Source organism: Thunnus thynnus, chromosome 22, assembly GCF_963924715.1.
Source record: "Thunnus thynnus chromosome 22, fThuThy2.1, whole genome shotgun sequence".
NCBI lineage: Eukaryota > Metazoa > Chordata > Actinopteri > Scombriformes > Scombridae > Thunnus > Thunnus thynnus.
The window spans coordinates 5,351,907-5,376,152 of NC_089538.1; the positions used below are offsets into that span (position 1 = coordinate 5,351,907).

The following is a 24,246-nucleotide window of genomic DNA, read 5'->3' on the forward strand; positions in this document are numbered from 1 at the left end:
ATTGCTAGCTGTCTCTAACAAGATGTTACCAGTGAGCAGCAGAGGTCAGCGGCCAGCGGAGGTCTGCGGCCAGCGGAGGTCGGCAGCCAGCAGAGGTTGGCAGCCAGAAGAGGTCGGCAGCCAGAAAAGGTCGGCAGCCAGAAAAGGTCGGCAGCCAGAAGAGGCGGCTCCGGGGAGGAAGAGCCAGCAGGCAACCTACAAATGATCCCCACTTACGGATAAGGCCAGCGTCACCTACTGTCATTGTTAGGTAGGCCAACGGTCCAAAACTCCCCTCTGGTCACTTCTAAGACATGTAAAGACTCTTCTCCTCTCTCTAAAGGAAAACAGACCCTCAAGCTGTTTTAAGCGACACTATAGACGTTTAACATTTTATAGTTTTAGTATTCTTAATTTCAACATTTTATAGTTTTTTCATTGTACTTTTATTTCAAAATTTAATTTTAGTAGTATAATTTTATTTAACATTTTATAGTTCATATTATAGTTTTTAACAGATTGTATTTATTGCTTTTTGTAATAAATTATTGTTGACTTACTGTTTGGTGTTGGCTCTTTGGTTGCCTCAGTTTTCACTCTCTACCCGATTTTAAAAAGGATCCTTTAAGTCCTACCTACCTCTTCCGTTTTACACAGACATAGTTCATTAACACCCCTGTGGGCGAAGATAAAAGGATAATGCTAGGTTGATCATTCATTACCAGCTATGTGGGTGTGACTATTGTGTCTTGTTGCCATAGAAGTATTATGGGAATATATTTATTTTTGGTCAAAATCTTGTCAGTTCACTTCAAGATTGCCTCTCCCCTCACAAGGGCCAAAACAGCCTCTTTGTCATTAGCAGCACAAATAAAACATGGAATTAATCCCTACCCCCATCTGCCCTTTCTTTTCAAAATCATCCAGGAAGCCATTTTGAGATGCTTGCGTCATGGTTTAGTCTTTGAAACTCAGGGGATAGAATGATGCAGATGGTGATTGTCTAGACTTGTTTTATGTATGAGCCAAGTTCTACACTTTGTGGTACAGATGGAAAAGAGGAGAAAAGAAAAATTCAAAGATAGATCAATGAGAGGTCCATGGAAGGCAGGCTGCAAACACAGTCCTGAGTCACTATGACCTCTGCACTCTAACCTCCTCCAGTGTCAATGAAAAGTCAAAGGGCAAGAGATACTTGTTCATACAGTACAACAGAGAGATACAGAGTGGCTGAGGTAATATAAATGTTGTAAGTATAATATGGATTACTGTATCAGCTTCAATCAATCTCTTCCACTACATATTTTACGGAAGCTTTGCACTGTGATGCCGGATCATGTAGCTAAAAGTCCACCAGGGAAGATAATCCACTCTCTTGTCTGTACAAGCTGGCATCCCTCCACCATTCTGTGTTCAAAGGGGAAATAAGAGGGTCAGATTTATTGGTATTCAATCACACACTAAAGCAACGGTCATTCCTACTGATTGCTTTCAGGTAAAGTGACTGTCAGGACTTCTGCCTATAGAAGCTCCAAGCGCAGAGGAAATGAAATCACATTAAAGCCAGCACTGCCTTTTCATCACAATAAAAAGAGGAGCTGGTATTATCCTCTCGCAAAGAAAAGGGAGAGGTGAACTGTTGGCGCGTATTAGACCTGAAGTGGAAAAGTCAGTGCATCTTTCGAAGTTAAACCAGGGAGAACAGCCCCAGTGACAATAGAGTAATAGCATTTTTAAGCTTGATCAGACATGTGAACAGCAGAACAATTCTCTTTGGGATTGTGATTTATTTTATGTCTTGTCTCTTTACTCTCTCTTGCTCTAGTTCTTGTCTCCATATTCATGAGATAAGTCTTTACTGTGCAGTTTCATTTTTATAATATTTCACATTTTACCAATGGTATTGGTGACTTTGTATGACTTTGTTGCTATGATGGACCTAATTTAAACCATGGCTGAACAACAAGCATTAGGGGAAGGCATTATGCTTATTGTAACTCTGAGCTGTAAAGATGGTTTTTAAAAATGCACGGCTTAGTGGAATACAGAGACAACAGCTGGCAGAGAAAATGGGTTCTAGAAGCTGTGTCCATTGTATAAACTTGGCATGATCTCCCGGCATAACAAGATTAACCCTATTTTCACATGAACTATGTTTTCTGCATTTACAGTGAAATCGTGTAATTCCCAAGACCCGGGATGACCTCCAATCTGATTCCACCCTTCTGCCTTTATCCCTTGGCAATAGGCCTACGCAGGGTCTCCAGTGGAGAAGCAGAAGATAAAGGGTGACCATTATCATGAGCACACATTGCCCCTTGCACTCTACCATTTGCAATTAGTGTACTATATGTCCTTTTCAGGGTATGATAGTCAAAAAGCCTTTTAATGAGAAGACTGTCAGTCAATATTTACCTTCCCTGCTCGGTTTGTGAGCGGTGACACCAGAGGATGTGTGTCAATGTGTTTATGTGTTTATGGAAATGTGTGATTAAGTCCTTCTGCTAAGAAGGGTGGCTATGAATAAATGTGGTGCTATGTTGTCATGACTGCTCCAAAAGCATGGAAAGAGTGAATAATTACAATAATAATTTCAGAATGTGAAAATAAAGTCTGTTTTCTTGCATCACATTATCATGTCATCATATTGATGCTAATGAAACTGAAAACTTATCGTTAAGGTCCATGCCTGTGTGGTTAAACAGTTATATCAGTGGAGGAACTGGATGTACAAAGAAACAAAGGTGAAATGTCTCTGTCTACCTTTCTTTGTTGCTCCTTTTTTGTGAATATTTCCATACCATCTGTCAACCTGCCTGTGAGACACAGAGAAGCCATGCTAAAGGCCTCACCACTGGGGTGAGACCCACACTCTTCACATACGTCTCCTGATTGCAATTCTAAACATTCCCACAGATACACAATCTCCAGACTGGCATCACTATGTGCTGCCCTCCCAGCACTCACAGTGTGCCCCTCAAGCTGTTCAATTTTCCCTGACAAATATCACCCCAGGTAATCCATCAGAGACATAAGCCCATTCTTAAGGTTTTGGGCGACTTTGTCACTACCACTGCCACGCTGTTGTGCCATGCAGCGTATTTCTGTCTGCTAATTAGCCGAAGATGAGTTTCTCTCTTTACATCTTGGTGCTCTCCACATGCTCAAAAATGTCCTCCTTCCTGTCTGAGTGTCCTAACTATCTGGACCCCCCATTATCAGTTTCTACCTTTGGCAGCTTTTGCTTTGATGGTGCCATTTGCTTACCTCAGATTTCCAGCTCAAACAAGTTCAGCCATCTTATTGTGTTTCAACCGCAATGACCTTTATCAGTCAATGTCCTGTTTGCTATACAACATGGCACTTGGTGGGCTAATTCACCAGGTTATTGCCCTGCACAGTGAGCATGCTGACTTTAATTGTAGCTTAGTCAAAAAAAAAAAAAAATTTAGCCCAAAATCTTTTGCTTTTTTCTCCACACTCTTGCAGAACCCAACAGATTCTTCAATTAGCCTGGTTATTTCATTGAAAAAATGCACCAGTCAAATTGAAAGTAGTGTAAAAATAAATAAAAGAGAAGTTTTACCCTCAGTCTCACTCAGCAGTGAGGCAGGAGAGCTCTGATGAGCCACAAGCACAAACAGCTTGCAACTTGAGTGACGGCATTACAGCAGCAGGCACATCAGCAATCAGACCTCATTTCCTAGTAATTTGGTGTCGCCGGCGCTGTATTAACTCCATAGGTGGTCCCGTCTGTTTGGAAGGCTATATAAATAAATAAATGTCATAGAACCAGCCCGGTTCACAGGAGATGTATAAAGTAATAATGAATGCCACCCTGTTCATGCAGAAATCAGCAGTGATGACAACTTAGCTCCTTTAGGTAGTCTCCAAAGGCCAATTTGAGTCTTACATGTTGTGATTTCCTTTATATGCTTTAGTGTAGTGCAGGGTTATTTGTACCTGTATCGACAGGGGCTTGAGTCACACACTCAGTCAGGGCTATAAAGGCACCTCAGGCAGTATCAGAACCTGCTCTATTCAGTCTATCAATATTGTAATATTACATTTGCAGGGGTCTTTAGCTTGTGAAGGGAGGGGGATTACAGTCCTCTTTTGAAGCTCAGCTGGCAGGTGTTTGATTGAAGTGGAATCCCAGAAAGAAGGGAGGGACTGAAGAAAGGTGAAGATTTTCCCTCAGTCGGTGTTGAAAGCAATGTCTTCCAAGCCTCACTTTGGTCCAAAACCTCCTCTGAGCTTTCACCCCTTTTTCACCCTGTTATTTGTTTCCCCCAAACCTTTCTTCCCTGCTTTCCCATGTATCTTGTTTCTGACTCAGTGCACAAACAAGTTGTCCAGAAGAGGGCCACAGGGGGTCACCTGATGCATGGAGTCACAAGCATCTCTTATCAGTCACATTACAGTCAGTCATCATTGTCACCAGGAGCCTGGGGTTACAGAGCAAAACTGGTTGACTGAGATCAACAGTTTGCAGCTAGGAAGGTGGGGTGTTCAGCACTTCGCAATCTCATTTTCTCCCATCTTTTCTTTTAGTTTCTCTCCAGATCCTTTCACATGTAGGTGCAATAAACCATGCTTATATTGGCTTCCTTGAGCTTTTAAGTGCAGTAGTCCAAAAAAAAAATACACCCAGCATGACTGTGTAGACTCAAGTTGTGTAGTGCAAAGAGCAGCAGTTGTGTTTTTTGAGCCAAGCTATAAGTGAATGGCACAATCTGGCTAATCTGAACATATATTAATGCACAAGGGTTCCGGGTGATGTAATGTAGCATCCAAGGGCCATATTATACGTCCTCAGTTCTTTGGCAACCATGTTTCTTTGCATTAAGATAATGTTAGCCATTATCTTGATGATACATAATATCATATAATATCTTGTGGCCTGTCTCACAAACGTATTGAACCATTTGGTTTCACTGGTGACCCTTGAAAACAATTGTCACAAAAAGTTAACCAACTTGCTCTAAACCAAGCCCTTCGAGTGAGTGCCCACTCTTGAATGAGAACACACTCAAAGTCCAGCTTTGAGTGAGAACACACTCAAAGCTGGACGTTGAGTGTGTGTCAAACGAAACAGTAACAGCAACATATCAAGAGCAGAGTGTAAGGTGAAACCATTCAGCCAAGTAGGAAATTTAATTTGTTACAGCTGCCAAGATGTGAGCACACTAGAATATAAAAAGATGCCAGAGAAGAAATAAACTAATAATCAAATAATAAAAGCAATAAGCTATGACTATTTTATCTAGGCCTTAACATTTACTGCTGATATGTAGCCTACAATATCCACTGTAGAGGTGGGTGTGGGACAAAAATGGATCGCTAACATTTGTGTTCTTTCATGGTTACAAAGTGTTCTAATAAAAACTTAGAGTAATATAGACCATTATCAGAGTTAAACGTAACACTACATCTCCTCCTCAGGCTACAAAGGAATAGTGAATATAACATAGTGCAGCATTTTTATGTGCAATCATGCATGAAAGATCTTACTTCCAAAGGTTTATTCCCAAGTGCCTCCCTTGTAAATATGTATATGTCCATTGTTGCCCTCTAAACTGTGTTATATTGTGGCTTTGGATTCCCAAGTCCTTTTCAGTCCAAAATAATATGAATAGAGGTGTAACTTGATTGACTTTAATTACAACTAGCCCAAATCAATGCTTTATCTGCTGAGTTTGAGCTGCAATGAAACACAAAAAAATCTCTAGCATCCTAGAATTCATGGCCCTGACTTTTAGCAAGACACTATATATTCTTAATAAAACATTCATCATTTCATCATCAATGAAAATATTTCCCAGATTAAAACAGAACAATTAACTAAATTGATCTAAAAATCCTTTTCATTCTTGCGGTAGAGGAAATACTTAAATGGGTGAATCTGGGTATAATCTAAAAGCACCAAAATGAACTTAATTACAAAGTTGCAGCAGCAAATATTTATCTACAGAGGTAAGGTCTCAGTCAGTTCACAAACGGCAGGACACAGTAGCAGCTATTTACATAGAACATGTCTGACTGTCAGAGCTTTCCATAAGCGCTGGCTGCCGGCCAAACAGCCAACTACTCATCTAAGTCCAGCCAGCTACTTTATTATATCAATGTTTGATTCTAATAGCATAGTTTCGATTAACAAGTTGCGATTCGCTATGTGTGTACATTTATGACCACTAGTCTCCGCTTCAAAACAATGCAAGCATGATGATAGAGAAATGTGCCCATCTGTCTGTATCAGTCTATTTCAGTCCTGTCCCAACATGCTCTATATGAACGTATGGGTGTGCGCTCAGTTGAGAGGTTGTGTTCTGTTGAATAGAGAGTGGAGAGTCGTCTTCAGTGTTTAACAAATATTACAAAAATAATTGATGACAAAACACATTAAGAATTGCGTTGAATGGACAAACAGGGTGCATCCTAATTAGATAGGCTACTTCAGAAAACACTGGAAAACACAAATGGCAGCGACTTGACAATTGCGCAGTAAGTATTAAAAAGTCAGCTGAAAGCTCTGCATTTTCCATATACTCCAAACAGATGTGACAAAGGCAATGTTGTCAAAGTTTCAGGACTATGTCCTATGAGGAAAATGTGGGCTATGCCTCAGCCTCACACTGTAATTTTGGTTTAAAATATCCTAGAATGCTTCTGTATTTTTTGCCATTGGCCAATTATGCAAATTAATGTTAGATGCCCCAAATTATGTTTCAAAAATAAAATATGATGTAATGGAACTTCCTGCAATAATATAAATGATGAAGTTTATATGTTTTCCACATCATACATTTTATCCATGGTTTACATTTTTACAGACTGTGTGGACTAAAACACACAAGAAGCCTAATTCTCCTTTACAATAATTCTCTACATGTTTACAATCGGGTAGGCAAACTCATTAAAATATGCAATAATTAAGATCAGCTTATATGATGGAATGGACTTGTGGACACCTGTTCCCTAAACAACCTAGTTATCAGAGGAAGCATATTTCCACACAAGAGGATCCACAATGCAACCTGGCTATCATCAGATAGTGTGGTGTGGTGTGGTGTGGTGTGGTGTGGTGAACCACCAGATAGACCACTTCCTTATAACCAGGAAGTTCAGGAGATCACTGTGGGACCTACGAGTGAGGAGAGGAGTAGACATGGCTTTAGATCACCACCTGCTAGTCCCCAAGCTGAAACTGAAGCAGCAACAAAGAGACAAGTTCAACATCTACCTTTTGAAAGACACACAGGAAAGGGAGGAGTACACACTGAATCTGAAGAACAGATCCCAAGTATTGCAAGAAATGTTAAGAGTTAGTCAAGAGAGGCCATCACAACAACATGTCAGAGACTGGACTAAAGAAATGCCAGCAGAAGGAGTGGATATCAGCAGAAACGCTACCCAACACAGAAGAGAGGAGAGAGAAGAAGGCAGAGATTAACAACTGTCATAGGCCAACCAAGGCAAGAATACACAGAGGTCAACAGAAAAGTAAAGAAGAGCGTCAAGAAGGACAAGAGAAACTACATCGAACCTGGCTAAAGAAGCAGAAGAGGCAGTAGCAAAAGGAAACATGAAAGAACTGTATGACACCACCAAGTAGCTGTCTGTCAAGATCAGCCAGCCAGAGCAACCGGTGAAAGACAAGCAAGGGAAGACAATCACAGGAATAGAACAACAGTAGGCAGAGCATTTTGAAGAACTCCTGAACAGACTGACTCCACCTAACCCTCCGGACATACAACCTGCGGAGACGGATTTGCCCAGCTACTGTGGAAAGCCCACCAAGCTAGAAATTAAAAAGAACATCACACAACTGAAGAACAGCACAGCAGCAGGACCAGACAACATTCCTGCAGAATCACTGAAGGCAGATATGGACACCTCTGTAGAGAAGCTGCACCCACTATTTGAGAAGATCTGGGAGAAAGAGGGAGTACCAGCAGATTGGAAAGAAGGCTACCTGGTCAAGCTCCCCAGCTCCTCTGCAAATGCCATGACTACAGAGGAATCATGCTTCTCTTAGTGCCAGGAAAGATCTTCAACAGAATAAAAACAAATAAAAATTGAATAACGAATAAAAAAAGCTGTGGACCCAGAGCTAAGAGACCAGCAAGCGGGCTTTCAGCAGAATTAATAATGTGTGGACCAGATTGCAACCCTCTATCATAATCGATTAATCATTTGAACGGAACTTTCCACTGTATCAACTTCATAGACTTCAACAAGGCTTTTGACAGCATCGATAGAAACACCCTCTGGAAAGTGCTCCAACACTATGGCATTCCAATTGGTCAACATGATCAGGAACTCCTATGCAGAGTTATCCAAGGCTCAATCAGCTCACTCAAAGCTTCCAAGTGAAGACCAGCGTCAGGCAAGGCTGTTTGCCGTCCCCTTTCCTCTTCCTCCTGGCTATCGATTGGATAATGAAGACCATAACAGCACAGGAGAAGATATGGGATCGAGTGGACACTCATGACAGCTAAATGACCTAGATTTTGCTGACGACCTTGCTGTCCTTTCTCACAGTCAACAGCAGACACAGGAGAAGACAGGAGTACTGACAGACACCTCATCACAAGAAGGCCTCAATATCCATAAAGGGAAAACTAAAGTCCTCAAGGTCAACACAACCCAAAAAGACCCAGTGACCCTGGAGGGAACAGTACTTGAGGAAGGAGAAGCCTTCACTTACCTAAGCAGTATCACTGACAGGCAGGGCAGCACAGAGGCAGATGTCAGAGTCAGAATCGGCAAGACAAGGGCTTTATTCATCCAACTGAAGAACATTTGGAGTTCCAAAGAAATCAGCCAGCAGACAAAACTCAGACAGCTCCGACATAAAGCCTATACTATTCTATGGATCAGAGATGTGGAGGACAAGCAAGACCAAAACGACAAAAGTACAAACATTCATCAACAGCTGCTTGAGGCGGATCTTAAACATCCACTAGCCAGATACAATCAGCAACAATGATCTCTGGCAGAGAACAGGCCAACATCTGTGGAAGAGGAGATCAAGAGAAGAAGATGCGGATAGACCAGCCACACACTCCAGAAACCCAAGCACCACCAGGCAGGCCCTTAGATGGAACCCCCAAGGTAAAAGACAGAGTGATCGGCCCAAGAACACCTGGTGCAGGGACCTTGAGACAGACATCAATCTGATGGGCTGACATGGAAACAGCTGGAGAGGATGGCCCAGGACAGAAGACAGAAGACTCTGGCGGACTGTGGTCAATGGCCTACGCTCCATGAAAAAGGAGTGATAGGCGTAAGTAAGTATATGGTGAAATAGTGGCATTAGATTGTGCCAGAGGCCACCAAAATTTTTGTTTTTACAACCAAAATTTTTGTTTTTCTCACTAGTTGGCTACTTTTTCCCCACTGGCTTGCTACTCCATATCCTTGTGGAAAGCCCTGACTGTGCAGCCCATAATACCGCCTTTTCTGGTGGCTGGTGCCTCTGGGGAGCCGCCTTTCTTTTAATTAACTGTGTACACAAATAATCAGAAGACCCTGAAGGTAAAAAAAAAAAATCAAGCCTAATTGAATAAAACTTTGCACCAGACACTGAAAAATCTATATATATTAAATTTAAAGCCTTTGACGTGAGTGCATTAGGATACTGATGCTGCATGCTCGACACAGTAAAAACAAGCCATCAGAGAATCCCTTATTGATTTGCTTTGTTGTTGCATTGGGAAAGCTGTCTAATGGACTCCAGAAGTGTGTTGTAGTGCGTGTATTGCATTGAGATGCATGTCGATTTTCTCATCTATTATTTAAAAAACAATCCCTCACAGTCACATGTGCAAATTATCAATAACTGTCTCATAAGTAAATGCTGTATATTATACTTGTATTATATGGTGACACTGCAGTAGCTCATGGAACCGCAACAGACTAAGCATTTAGCATTCATTTAACGCAAGTAAAAAAAATACTGTAACCAAGCTTTCAAAAAGATCAGTTTTACAGTTAGACTGTCTTTGTTTTGGGCCTACTTTGTCTCCTTGCCACCCCTACAGCTCAGCTATAATGGGGATGGATGTCAAGTGACATGTGACAGGAATGTGTGTGCCAGACCTCTCGCTCACTTTTCCACTTGTAGAGTGACAGCTGGGGTAGAGAGCAAGTTTTAATTGCATGTGACGGACAACTGCGCCAGAAGGGACCTTCAAGCCACTAAAGACTCACCTGAGAAAAAGGTGAAGAAGGTGGTGGGCTGGAAACATCACACTGACACTGGAAGCCACTCGCTTGATTGCACCCACCCCACCTACATCCTACACTACCACCCCATTGCGTCATGCAAGTCAAAACAAACATGTTTTTGAGTGTGCCTAATACTCACCGGCTGCTTTGAGTCAGGCAACTTAACCTCACACTTTAATCCATTAATTCTTGCTTTATGCTTCTGCGAGGAGAAGCAATCTGCATGAAAGTATTCATACAGTGCAAAAAAGAGGGGAGGAATTAGGGGATTAGGGATTTAAGGAAGTCTCTCATCTGAAGCAGTTTTTACTGGATTTTTTTTTTTAATGCAACGAAGACCAGGTTATGAAAAAGACTGGATCAGAATCAGTTATTTGGAGTATAGATTAATATATGCTCTTCCTGTGTGCAAAAGCACAGATATAAGAAAAACCATGAGAGAGCAATATGGAGGGAGACAGCACGGCAAGAAAGAATGAGATAAGCGTGTAGTGAAACATCCTTTGATGAAAGTATGAGGAATTGAGGAATATTGGGTACCCATGCCTAAATAGTGGATTTCTGCTTTGCTGTCAGTTCGAAGAAGCTGGGAATCTATCAACAGGAGAATGGAGACCCAGGAGCATGTGTCCTTTGAACTTGGGATTGCTCAGCCAGCAAAAAGCTAAGACTACACAGTTGAAAGAAGTAAAAAAATAAATAAATAAAAAAGAATAAGTGAGTAGGTGATGGGTAGAGAGTGAGAAAAAGAGGAACAGAAGAAGGGGAGGAGATGAAAAAAGCGGGATGACTAGAGAGACAGTGTAGATACTTATTAAAACATCAGAAACAAAGATTGGCAAGGAGAAAAGATGCGATTTCAGATGATTATTGGTGATATTCCCTCCAGTTACTGCCTGAATTTGTCCTTCTACTGAATACCAAGTTTCTTTCATTCATTCCATGGGGGAGGGGGCAGCTCTGCTAATGTGTCATTAAGCAAACAAATGAATTTATTATCATCATCATCATCGTCATTATTAATAATAATAACAATAATAATAATATGTGCATGTTTACTCATTTATTGTCATTTATTTTCTATGCACTGACTAAGTCTCTTTGGATAAGTGCACTATAATTTAGTCTGTTATTACTTTTATTACTGCTGTGACTTTAGGGGAAAAACTGTACCATTGAAACTTCTAACAATACACTTTGGTAAAATATTTCCGTAGTCTTCCCATCTGTGCCCGTAGGGTACCAACCGACACAAACTGAAACTAAGGGGATTGCTTATTGGTTAACAAGAGAAAGAGAGGGAAAAAGAACACCAAAATGATAGAAAGATAACGACACCTACTTTACAAACACCAAATCCCACCAGCACACAGTAGCAGCAGCAGCAGTCGCAGCAGCAGAGATATGACACAGCTACTTTGGTAAACACCAACAAAATCTCAGCACTAAGATCCAATGGAGACTTGAAGCATAGAGGGCTTCATTAGACTTTATCAGTGTAGTTGGTTGGTGTGGGCAAGAAGACACGGCTTAGATTCTGTCAGCATGTGTTGTCACAGCCAAACATATTGCTGATAAGGTTATCTATGGAACCTCTTCAGGCAGTCTTACATGGTACAGCCCCCTCATTAGTAATATGCTTATTTATGTATACAGGACAAGTTAATTGGGAGTTCAATTATCAGGCAGTGAGCCCCCGCTCCCCAACCACACCACCACACACTCAACCCCAACTCACTCCACCTCCTCCCTCTGTGGTTGCCAGTGGGGAGAGAGCATAATTATCACCATGATGTATGACTCTCCTTGGTGTCCTCCGCTCTTTGCCCCAGCCCTGTTCTGTCAACGTCCTACCCCAACTATTAGTACTAAAATTTTCTGTACCGCCTCACTCAACTCACATTTAAAGTAGTATGATATTCTAACATTCATTAGGCATAAGGTTGTAGTGTAAAGGGGATACATGTATTTCTTTCAAAATATCCATTTTCAGTAACAACCTACATTTTTCACTATATGAGATGTAATTTCACAAAATTAAGTTCAAATATTAATATGATATTGTATTAATGTACGCTTGCAGTACAAAATGTCAACTTCATGGGTGTGAAGGTGAGGTTCTTCTTGTTTCACTGCTTGAGACAAGAAAAGGTAAAGCTATTTTGAATTATAATAATTATATTCAGGCTCAACTTTCGATGTGAATGTAATTTAACATAAAAAAACAATGTTCAAACGTTACCTAAAATGAGGTAGAACTGCAGTATATAAAATGCCAAGTTCATGGGTGTTGTGGTGTTAAGAGAGTGTTGGGGCCCTTATCATTCATGAATTACAACAACTGATAAACCCAGATTACTCTGGCCTTTCAGGGAAAATAGCATCTGTTCATGGCAGACCGTGTTAAAACATCTCCATAGGCTATAAAAAGGACAGTGTGCATTTGAAGCTGACGCCTTGGCTCCCTGAATGCAGTTCTGTCTGTCTCGCTTCTGTCTCGCTCACTCTGCAGCTAGAGGCTCACCTGAGGTCACAGCTTCTTGCTTTAAGGGGGGGATGCCAAAATACAAGGTCCAGGCCGGTTAACAGCAGCATTCCTCAGGGACACAGGTTTCTGCTTTATTCCAACGTATATAATAAAAAGTGATGATGAAAGTGAATTGGAGAGTGTGAGCAGTAATGAGCTAAGCAGCTGTTTTTGAGCACTTCTCTATATGGCGCTGCCAAGTGGAAAAGGGCTGCTGCATCAACCTTTTTTCCTCATAAATGGGGTAGTGTTTATTCCACTGCCAGAAACAGGCAGCAAATGCGGACGGATAACAATTTTCTGTCACACTGCTAGATATAATTTCCTGTCACAAGCTGAATAAGAGAAGTAAATGCACTCCCACGCTATATGACTGATGAGGCTGGGGAAGATTATTTTTCAAATGTAAACCATAACTGACTGCTCATTATCTCCCAAAAAGTGTAATCAATATAATGTAGCATTATGAATATGAAATTTTACACCTAAATCTATAGATTATCCAATTAAGATTACAAACTTCCCAAATTTAATGTCAATGACAATGACTAAATTATACATATTACTGACATTATTCTGTAATGAGTAAATCATTATGCCCATTTGCCCAACTCCTGTCAAATACACTTTAATGACAGAATACAATTTTAAACAAAGAAATCTCAATCACACTGAAAATTGCCATCCCCTGACATTCAAAAATCAATATGAAAATAATTAAATTCACTGACCAGCGCATTTGCAAACTGATGTGAAATAGCCACAGAGATCAATACATTCAATATGCTGATGTCTGACTCAGTTATGTTCTGAAGTCAAGTTTCTTGTGAGAAAGAAGTGGCTCATAACAGACATTTTTTGGCCAGATGAATACGATTTCAGACAGCATGCCTCTGTAGCTTGGTTATACACAGCCATTTACATGTCATTTAAAAATAGCCTATATATATTAAAAGAAACATGACAAATTGCTTTCAAGTTGGGTTGAAGTCAAGCCTCGTGGAAACATGAAAGACTATTCATAATTTGTTCAGTAAATGAATGTATTAATATCACAGCATTCATTTTCACAAATTCATTTAACCTCTAATTACACTGAGTTAAGAGCGCATAGCTTTCTTGCCCAGTGCTGCCGTTTGGGGGTCAACAGAGAACAAAGCCAGGGGCAGCATCAATTATAAAAACAATGGCCCACAGAGGCACATAGCGGCTTTAATTACAACCCCTAATGGTAAAAGGCGTGCCCGTGACCATTTCAAAATGCATGCTAATGTTAACCAAATCTACGATCATAGCAGAAAAGGTGCACCTACACACATATATTAAGCTTATTTTGTTTCAGGTAATATGTATGTTTGCTTCTCTGTATAAGAATTCAGTGTAATATTTGTGAGGTAAAATCTGAATTTTGTCTGTGGAGGAGGTCAGTTTCAAAAAGACATCAAGCTGACTGTGTGATGTTCACATTCAATCTGATGTTCTCTTCTTAACAACCTCCCACTTCACCAGAACAATCTCAGTGTAAATGAGCAAAAATGCTGAAAACTTTCTGTGGCAGACATGGATGAAGGAACAGCTGAGTGAGATCAATGGTATTCAAATGGACGCAACAGGAGACACAGACTCTACAAAGGGAGCAGTAAGATTAAAAAAACAGTGCTTGAGGGAGATGAGATGGCATAACCTTCTTAAATTACAGAACGTCTGCTGTCATATAAAATTTTTCAGATTTTACTGAGTCCACTTTGGGCTGACATTCATCATTATAAAGGGATTTCAAAAGTCTGGAAGACAATATTTTTGTAGTAAATTAGACCTTTGTGGCTAATAGCTTCTACTTCAATAATTAGTCCACAGTGCACTACAGGCTGTCAAAGTGTGGTTGTTGAATGTGCATGCTGAGAAGATTTATGTAACAATGTGGTTAAGATCACATGGTTCAAGTTGGCTCTTCTCCTTTCCATCTTTGCTTCAGGCAGACTTGAAGGCAACTTCTTAGTGTCAAACCCCATTCTCTCTCGGTATGCTCTAATGTGTACATCAAAGCCTGCCACTTACAAAGCCTTGTATTCATGAGCATAGAGCAGCTATCAGTAAAGAGGACAGTAGAAAAAACCAACAATTCCTCTGATCACTACATTCTCGCTTAGTGTCTTGTAATAATGTTAACTTTGTACTTAACAAATATTTCTTTATTTGTTGTCATCAAAAACTAGATTTTATTCACACTTTTTTACTAAACCTTTATTCTTGAACAGCATATCAGACATCAGCCATTGTTATCCATCTCTAAGAAATAATAATCATGCTTGTTTACTTAACAGTTTTTAAAAGATTTGATCAATACACAACGGTTTGCTTTATATACTGGGCTTGAGTGGTGACTTTAGTGTCTAAATGCTGTTCAGACTGACAGCTGACAATAAATTGTTCAATGGGTGGGCATCACAGTTGACCAGCTGCCAATCACAGTGAACCTTTTACCAAACTAATTTTGGCTGTCAGTCTTTAATTGCATCTTTATTGGCGATTCATAACACAGGTTCAAAAAGGTGTCATATCTGTCCTTATTTTGGCATGAAAATGATGCTGACTATCACCACAAAATGTTGGCTTTAATCCAGAGACATATCTAAAAAACTCCTTCAAGACTCCACGACAGGACACCGCATAGCACATTATATACTATATACAGTAGAAACCGCTGGTAGTGATCACGTCTGTCCTGCTCAAATTGATCACTATAAGTGGATGATTACTACAATCGATTTTTTCTTCTTTTTCTTTATTTCTCATGCAGCTTACCATCTAATTGACATTTGTATATTTATTACATGAATATAAAGAAATGAAACAGACAGCATCACCATTTACGGAATTTTACTGACCATTTCAAAATACAGTACAGGTCTCTGACTTACATTGCGCTAAATCGGACAGTGATCTGGTTTCTCGCCAAACCCTGATTATAATTCTTGATATTTTAAAAGTTTCCTCGCTGAAAATAGGAAATGAACACAGTTTTATAATGACTTAAGTCTTTTTAACTGATCTACAGTTCGGCTTTACTTGCTGGGCCTGATCCCGGTGGTTTGAGCCGCTGACAGCCGCCAAGCGGATGCCACAGCACGGCTGGCGGAACTGAAAGCTAGCGGAGCTAGTGGCTGAATGGAGCTAATTTTTTATCCACTTGAGAGACTGCATTTTCCACAGATATGGTGACCCAAGACCCAAAATGGACACTGTAAGCAGACTTCTTGGTTACTATAAGTGAGTTATTTAAACAGCATTTGTATAGGAATGACTCTGTCCCAGGCTTTTTGATCCATATAAGCAGTTGATCACTGTAACCGTGATCATAAGCAGTTTCTATTGTATTAACATTCAGCTTCTTTTCTCTCTTAAAATCCCTTTCTTTGTTTCTTTTCAAAGGACAGGTACCTTTCATTTGTCCTGCAATTTTGTATAATTATCTGGTGTCAATGAAACACATCTGTTTCATTTTATTTTTTCTGTAAAAGCCCACAATCTATTGTTTCAGTGATTCACATCCCAGTGCTTTGTTTCCACCCACATGTGAAAAGGCTGTTTTTGGCATTTTTTCTCATAAACAGTTCCTCTGCTAATGAGCTGCTGCTCTGAGTGGCAGCCCTACTGGATGCATGTTCATGTTTGAATTGATAGGTTAATTTTAGACAAATATGATATCCTGCATAAGGATGGGTTCTGATTGCTAGGTCTATTTTGGACCCGGATCTGATGAATCTCTTACCAAACCTTTTATCTCTCCTCACTCTTTTAGCAGGCTTATGATTTTTAGCTGACTGTTGGCGTCGCTGGTTAAAATGACAGACATCACTGGCAGCAGATTAGATCAGCTGTAGCTAATTAACATTAATTCTGTAACAGCTAAAATGAAAAGTTTGGCTCTTCTCTGGTTAATGTGCTCTCTGCAGCTGCTGTCTGTATTCTGCCAAAGATTATGAATGAAGAGATCACTCTGTAACACCACTGTATGACCTCAAGAGGACTGTGTGTTTTTGTAGTTCAACAGGGACCAACAGAGTGGGTACTCTTCTCTAGATAAATTATCTAGCTGATCAACTCACATCAGTTTAATTAATTAATTAAACTTTGATCATATTAACATTTTAAACTAATCAACTTAAAGTGGAAACAGACAACTTTTCAACCTGGGTTTTATTGTTTGCACTGCTATCGCAAAGACGACCAGATCACTTTCCGTTTCCTCAGAGCACAGCTCCGTGAAGAAATGATCAACGCTACTTTGAAACTGAGAGAAGAAAGAAGCACGTTCACTGAAGAGGTAAATTGAAATTGTCACAATTTTATATTGAATTTGGGAACAGGCAATAGCTATTGTGATGATGTGTATTGCATAGTAATAACATAGTTTGAGTAACGTTATTGCTTGGCACAAACAAGTAACTACAGCAAGGGTTGGCGTCGGGGTGGAGGGGGGGTGTAACGTTAGAAGAAAACATTAGGAGAAAAGGTGTGTTTGTTTATTGATTGAGTTTATAATGGAGACATGAAAGCAAATAGAATTTCTTTAGTATGTGTTGAGAAAAGTGAACTGGGTTGGAAGCATGTTTGTTTTTGAAAATGAAAGAAATTTCACAATGGAGACGACGATAACACATTTTCTGTCCGTTGATTTTCATATGAACAAGTAGATTAGCCTGACAACTAATTAAACTAACTAATAAACTAACTAATGCAGTTAACTTTTGGTTGCGGACCATTTATCTTATCTACCAGTTATGTTTCATATATTCATCAGCATGCAAGGTCATTGAGAAACAGTGGAGATAGTAAAACAGTTGCGTTGATAATGAAACCCTATGTAGGCCTACTTTTTTCTACAAATTGATCAGGAATCAATAAGGGAATTGATAAAGAATTGGACTAATAAGCAGAATCGATAATGGCATTGGTATCAATAAAGTCTTAACAATTCCCATCCCTAATGACAGCATGACAGGCTGTAAAGTTTTACAGATTCTTGTTTCTTAAACACCTACAAACATAATTGTGATGGAAACAGAGAGGGATGATGGAAACGGAGGACAGCAAAATTGGTTAAACTACTGTTTAAACAGACATGTACCAGCATCTCTATTGTCTCCTCTTCTACCGTCCAGTGTGACTGACTCTTATAGGCAAGATGAACTAATACCAGGACGCGCACATTGTATTTCTGTGTGGAAATGTGACGTTTTCACATCACAAAGGATGAACAGCAGCATTAAAACACAAGTCTTACAGGTAAAAACACAAGACCCATGTAGCTGTTATATCAATTGTGGGGAGACTGCTCTTTAGGTACAAATGGTTCTGTAACTGTGGTAATTGGCCGGACACATGAATAATATTTCTCACAGGAGGCTGTATTGAAGAAACAATCAATAAGTAATAATGTTGTTTAGTATATAGGCCTATAAGAACAAAATATATGTAATGAGATAAATATAGAGAAATATAGATGACAATAATTCTAATTTGAATACCTGACAAGGTGATGCAAATGGCCTAATTTAGCTACTACAGTACTTTGGCAAAATCCTTAGTGGAGGTCAATTTTAAATCACCTCCATTGTATTCTGATAAAATAATGTATAGTTGCTCAAATCTTTGAACTGTGCACTTTCAGCTGTTTGTAGTTTTAGTGATCTAGGAATTCAAGCTGATTCTATCAATTGTAAATCTCTGTGAGGAAGGGCATCAGCTAAATGCCTAAATGATCAAGTAGCACATCACAAATCATCTACAACGAGACACATGAATATATAGCAAGTGCCACATCTCATCATTAAAAATGTTTCCATGAAATGATGTGTTTTCCCTCTCTGAAGTGAGCAGGCAGCAGCCCTTTAAACATAAGCTTTCCCTTGCCATGGCCCCTTCACCACAGAATTAACACAGCGAGACATGGATTTGTTAGTAGTACAGACATCTGGAGTGTCTTAAAACCAACTAAAAGAGAGAGAGACCTTTACATTCTCATCCACGTGTTAGATAAAAGGAATAAATATACCACTGCACTGGCAGTCAGCCATAATGACCCAATTTACAATCCTCAAACCAAAGAACATCTCTGAAAATAAATTAACACTGAGCAAATGAATATCTTCATGCTGTCTTTCTCATTCTTGCGCTCCTCTCCATTTCTCACTACTGATCAGCCATTGCTCTCTCCCCTCTTTCCTCTTGTTCTGTTTCTCTCCTCCTTACCTCCATCTCATTCCCTCACTCAACCTCTATCTTTCTCTCTCTCTCTTCATTTCAAAAGGACAAATGTTTCCTGCAGTCACTGTAGCACTGCATTGGTATTCTGCTCTCAATTTAGCCAAGAGCCAAGCAGCAGTATCTGCTTGCAGCAACCACACAGCAATCTGACACAGAGCACACAGAGAGAGAGGAGGAGAAAGGGCTTCAAGAATTAAAAAGGAACTGTAAAATATGAGAGGGAGACAGGAAGAGAGATGGAGACAGACAGACATACATGGCTGTCCAGCAGTGACATCATTTGCTGTGCTACAGAGTCTCTAAACGGCAATAACTCATCTGCAAGAAATGAAGGATTCTGCCTCTGTTTGGCTCCTTCGGAGAGCAAAAGACGAAACAATACAGCTTCTTGAGCTACTAAAGACTGTTCTAGACTTTCTACATCAAAACAACTTAAAAGCTTTGATCTAAATTGTGGTTGTATGCTGATTTTATTCTTATTACTTCAGATCTTTCAAAAGCAATACTCTAACAAAAATTTGAACAAAATATTTTGTTTGGGTTAATTTTTTTCAGCGCTGTCAAAGCTTATCTGTGAGTGCCACAAAAATGCAAGACTTCAAACAATTGGTACATAACTGCTGGCAAATTAGTTATCTACCTTTTGAAGATTCAGTAATTACAAGTCATTTCATCACACAGGACAAGGTAGGCGCTACTCAGTCTATTGATTATTGTGAAGGTTGTGTTGCAATATTAATAGTATATATTGTAACAGCAAAAAACTGGAGATAATGTAGGTTGAAGTGCTTTTCCCCTATTACAAATGATCTAGACAGAGCAAGCAATTTCTGATGGCTGCATAGGGAATGTGAATTCACAAGCAAGGTGTGGAGATGCAGACAGAACGAAAGTTAAAGAGAGGAGGGAGATAAGTGCAGGAGGAGGGGAGGCAGGAGTAGGAAGTGCTGACAGCGGGTAAAGGTGAAAGAGAGATAAGTGGAGTAAGGGAGTGAACTCGGGAGAGACAGAGAGGGAGGGAGGTGAAGAGAGATGGAAAGCCCAGATAGCCTTGAGAGGAGAAGGTAGGAGGCGGGTGAAGGAAATGCTGCGGGACGAAGAGAAACAGAGAGATGGATGAACGTGAAGGAGAGGGAAAAACTATAGATATGGAAATGGGATGTGTCAGTGAAAGAGGGAGCCAGAGGTTTAAAACAGAACACAGTTTGACATGAGCTGACAGCACAGGAGCACATCCCAAGAGCAAATGAAGGCAGGAGCAGGGTGCACGCCAGAGACAATAGGCTTGGAAAGAAAAAAGAAGAGACATAGAGAAGGAATGAAATAGAAAGAAGGAAAGAAAGCCAGTTGAAAAGCAGACCTACAGTGTGTGATTTTGCATTTGAAATACTCTGTTCAGATATTCAGCACCTTTGATGTTAAGTATTGTTTTCAAAAAAAAAAAAATTCTCAGCCAAATCCAATGTAGCACCTGTGCCATGTCTAAAAATCTTGTATGACTCACATAATCCCAAATGCTTTTTCAACAACTCAATCTTAAAAGAAAAGAAACTTCTTAAAAACATTGTATGATTGACTGAAAATGCTTGCCAGTAGCCTTTTCAGAAAGCACGTCACCCTCCTTCCTCTCAGCCCTCATTGGGTTCTAAACCCTACTAGAACACATCTTACTGAGCTAGATATTACTTGCTGCCTCACACCAAAGAAATGAGTCACTTGTGACCTCTCTTCAAGAGACTTAAGAAAAAAGGTGAAGAAAAAGACTATTTTAGTATAACTTATACACATCAGAACTGTACAACTCATCCTATCCTCAAAGAGACCAAGTTGCTACGAAGTGATAAACCCACCAAAGGTAAGGGCCAAATCTGCAACATCTCATGGCATAACAGTGATTTTCAGTAACCAAGCAAACAGAGTTATCGTTATCATGCCAAGGGGGAGCACACTCTGCTAGCCACTTGTAGTGCACAGAATTAATGCACTGAAAAAAAGCATAGAGTAGGTAGAGTATGTTGGTTCCTTACCTTCCTTGCAGTACTTCCCCTTGAAGCGGGTGTGGGTGCAGTCACAGTGAACCTCTCCATACTGAATAGAGCAAAACCCTCCATTGAAGCACGGATTCTGTTTGGTGCAGAGGTACTCCAGGTCACTCTGGATGCCCTGGCTATTTAGCAAAGTAGGAGGCATCTCCCCCACCTTCAGATTGGAGATCAAGCCCTGGAAGGGTGGCTCATACTTCACTGTGCTGGATGTCAGCGCAGAGAGACGCACATCAGGCGGGATCCCGCCCACAAACAGATCACTGACCACTGCCATCTCCTTCCTCTTCGACTTGACCTCAGCCACTTTAGTCTCCCCATCCACCATCAGAAGGGTCTCACGGAAGTTGCGGGTGAGCAAGACCATGTGCCAGCGGTCATCATTCACCCGTGTCTCCATGTGTAAAGTGGCGGGCTCGGCACAGTGGATGGCAAAGCGCAGCTGGAGGCGCCCACCAGCAATCAGCAGCTCCAAGAAGTCACAGTTGCCACCATCATCCAGGTAGAGTACCAAGGCTTTGCTGATGTTGGTCTTGAGGCTAAAGCTCAGCTCACCCACTGATCCAGCTTCCCAGCGTCCGTAGCGTGCCCACTGACCGGGTGCCCCACCGAATTCCAGCATCCTCACAGTAGTGAGCAGGCTGAGGAGGGCCAGAGGCCACAGGGGCCAACACAGGAATCTTAACCCCCTTGTCATCCTCAAAGTTCCTGTTTCCCCTTCTCTATTTGATGCCTTATAGGTCTAAATTAACCACAGAGGTAGGGCCTAGCTTTGCGGTGGCTAACAGATTTCAAATGTAAACAATAATTTTTATATATCTCTGAACTAAGATATGCAGCTCACTGGGTGAAGTAATCCTTGCAAGGGCACTACTCCAATTTTCCTAATGAATCAGCAGAATTTTTCCTTATCTCTCTGATGCTCTAATTCTTGTCCTTATCCTGACTCTCTCCTTCGTCTCTCCATCAGTTGGTGCCTCTGGGACTTTGAGGAAAGAATGAAGAATGGGGTAGAGTATAAGAGGGGGGAATATGATAATTTCAACACAGCCGTTTCTTCAAAAGCCTCTTGGTCTATCCTGGACTGAAAATAGAATCTTCGTCTCTAGAATCCAGATCTCAGTGTAATTTCCAAGAAATTTCAGCTGCCACCAAAAGCTTTGGGGAAGAGTTATCCGATCTTGATCTTTCTTTAAGGGGGGTGCAGCCAGAATAAAATTAGCAAAATGGAAAGAGAGCCCAGAGGAGATGGGTGTCAGAACTTGCTGGTGTCTGCTGGAGCATGAGATGCAGTCATGGTTTCAGTGTAAACCCATTCTTCTCCTGAAACCTACTGACCACAGGACTTTAGGTAGGTATGGGTCCCATCATTATAGTGGGAGGTGGGGATCTGGAGGAAACACACAAAAACAACAACCATAAATTACATGCAAATATGTTTCAATGCATTTCATCACAACTATACAAAACAGGGAAAGTCTACACACAAATATATCCAAAAATTATGTAATCAGCAATTACTCTGTTGATAGCCTTAGAACATTTTTTTTAAATGCTTTTTTTTCCCCCCTATCTTTCATCTGCTTCGCCGGTAGTTTGCTTTCCTCTGCAGTTTTAGACACCATGTACTATATATAAAAATTCCTATGCTCTTCTCAGTTGAAAGCAAAAAAAGTTTGTCTAGAGCCCAGCAATAAATAAGCTTTGTGAATTTTGCATGACTCCATACTTCCCAGAGGGACCTGAGCAATATATATGTCTTATTTCATTTGATCTCTCGCAGTCATGTTAATAGATATGTCAAGCAGTGTACTGAAACTGAACATAATGGTTTCTCTTGCACTGAGGAGAGCTGTCATCTGCACACACTTTTTGGCCAATCAGTAAGAGTATATTTAATAAATCACACCCTTTCTCTGTGGCACACACATGCTATGGACATGCATATGCAAACACACACATCATTAAATCAAATGCATTTCAGAGTGGAGTGCTGCAGAGTCAATAGCTATCTGAATAGCTGGTCTTGACCCTGGGGCTCAGCCTAATCCCCAGCCATTATTTCTTGAGTGAGATTTAATTTCCACCACAGTCCACAATTAAAGCTAGGCTCACCCCTGCTCATGCTCCCTTATGCTATCCTCCCTGGTTTCATAGTGACAACAGTGATGACGCTAGTTTACAAGAAAGCAAGGGAGGGAGGGAGGGACAGTGAGAGAGATACGGGGAGGGGGGAGAGATACAGGAGGGGGCGGAGGAGAGAGAGAGAATGAGGGAGAGAGAGAATGAGGGAGAGAGAGAGAGAGAGAGAGAGAGAGAGAGAGAGAGAGAGAGAGAGAGAGACAGAGAAGGATGCATAATTATGATCTCAGAGGGGCGAGGCTTAACATCGATGGAGAAAGAGGAGGGCGGACAGAGGGGACAGACGGACCTGTGAGAAATAGAAGAGGGTAGAACACAAATAATATTGGGGCTATTTTTCTCTGGGTGATGTTCATATTGGCAAGCAAGAGAAAGTAATGCTGCCTCCAGATGGAACTCATAGGGTCCCATTTTCAAAATGGGAAGCACAGAACACATTATGCTTGACATCTAAGTGGTGTAGGTGTGGAGAAAATTAGCTTAGATGACTGACAGAAAAAAATGGGTGCTGTGTTGTTCCAAAATACAACACACACAAAAAAGATTAAAAAATTTTAAACTAACATCCTCATACATGTCAATGTATGTCACAACTAAAGATCAATACAAATGAGACCATACCTAAAAGGCGACATACTGTTGCAACAAAAAGGGTAAAATTGTGGTTATTTGCTGCTTAATCCTGTCATAGCATTTAATCCAGCCATCTTGAACGTTCCAACTAAATTCAAAGTTTACCATATTATGAAAGGGTTTTAATTATAAACACTTAATTTTAAATCTTACAGTGTCAAAGTGTGCTCACTTTGGTGGATATCAGAGCATTGGTGGTAACAAGGTACAGATGGCAGTTTATCTGTCTGTTTTGTACCAGGTGAAGTGCATGACCACAGATGTACTGAGAGTGCAAAAAAAAAAGACTCTGGGACGTATCTTATCCATTTTGTGGTTTTCCTACAAGCTACCATCCTAAATCCTCTGTGTATGTGATCTGCTGTCTATGTTGAATGTATGGTCTCCTGAACTACAGTTTTTCAGTTTCTGACAGAAAAA

The 24,246-nt window shown here is 40.5% G+C and overlaps 1 protein-coding gene across 6 annotated transcripts in view; it reads right to left on the reverse strand.

Moving 5' to 3' along the window:
- The window catches only part of nrxn2b (neurexin 2b), a 715,289-nt gene that overhangs the window by 599,856 nt on the left and 91,187 nt on the right, over positions 1 to 24,246 (reverse strand). For all 6 annotated transcript variants that reach the window (XM_067579159.1, XM_067579157.1, XM_067579160.1 and 3 more), the window contains one exon: positions 21,037 to 22,441. In XM_067579159.1, the coding sequence (XP_067435260.1) occupies positions 21,037 to 21,748 (712 nt within the window). In that variant the 5' untranslated portion in view covers positions 21,749 to 22,441. The remainder of the gene's footprint in view (positions 1 to 21,036; positions 22,442 to 24,246) is intronic.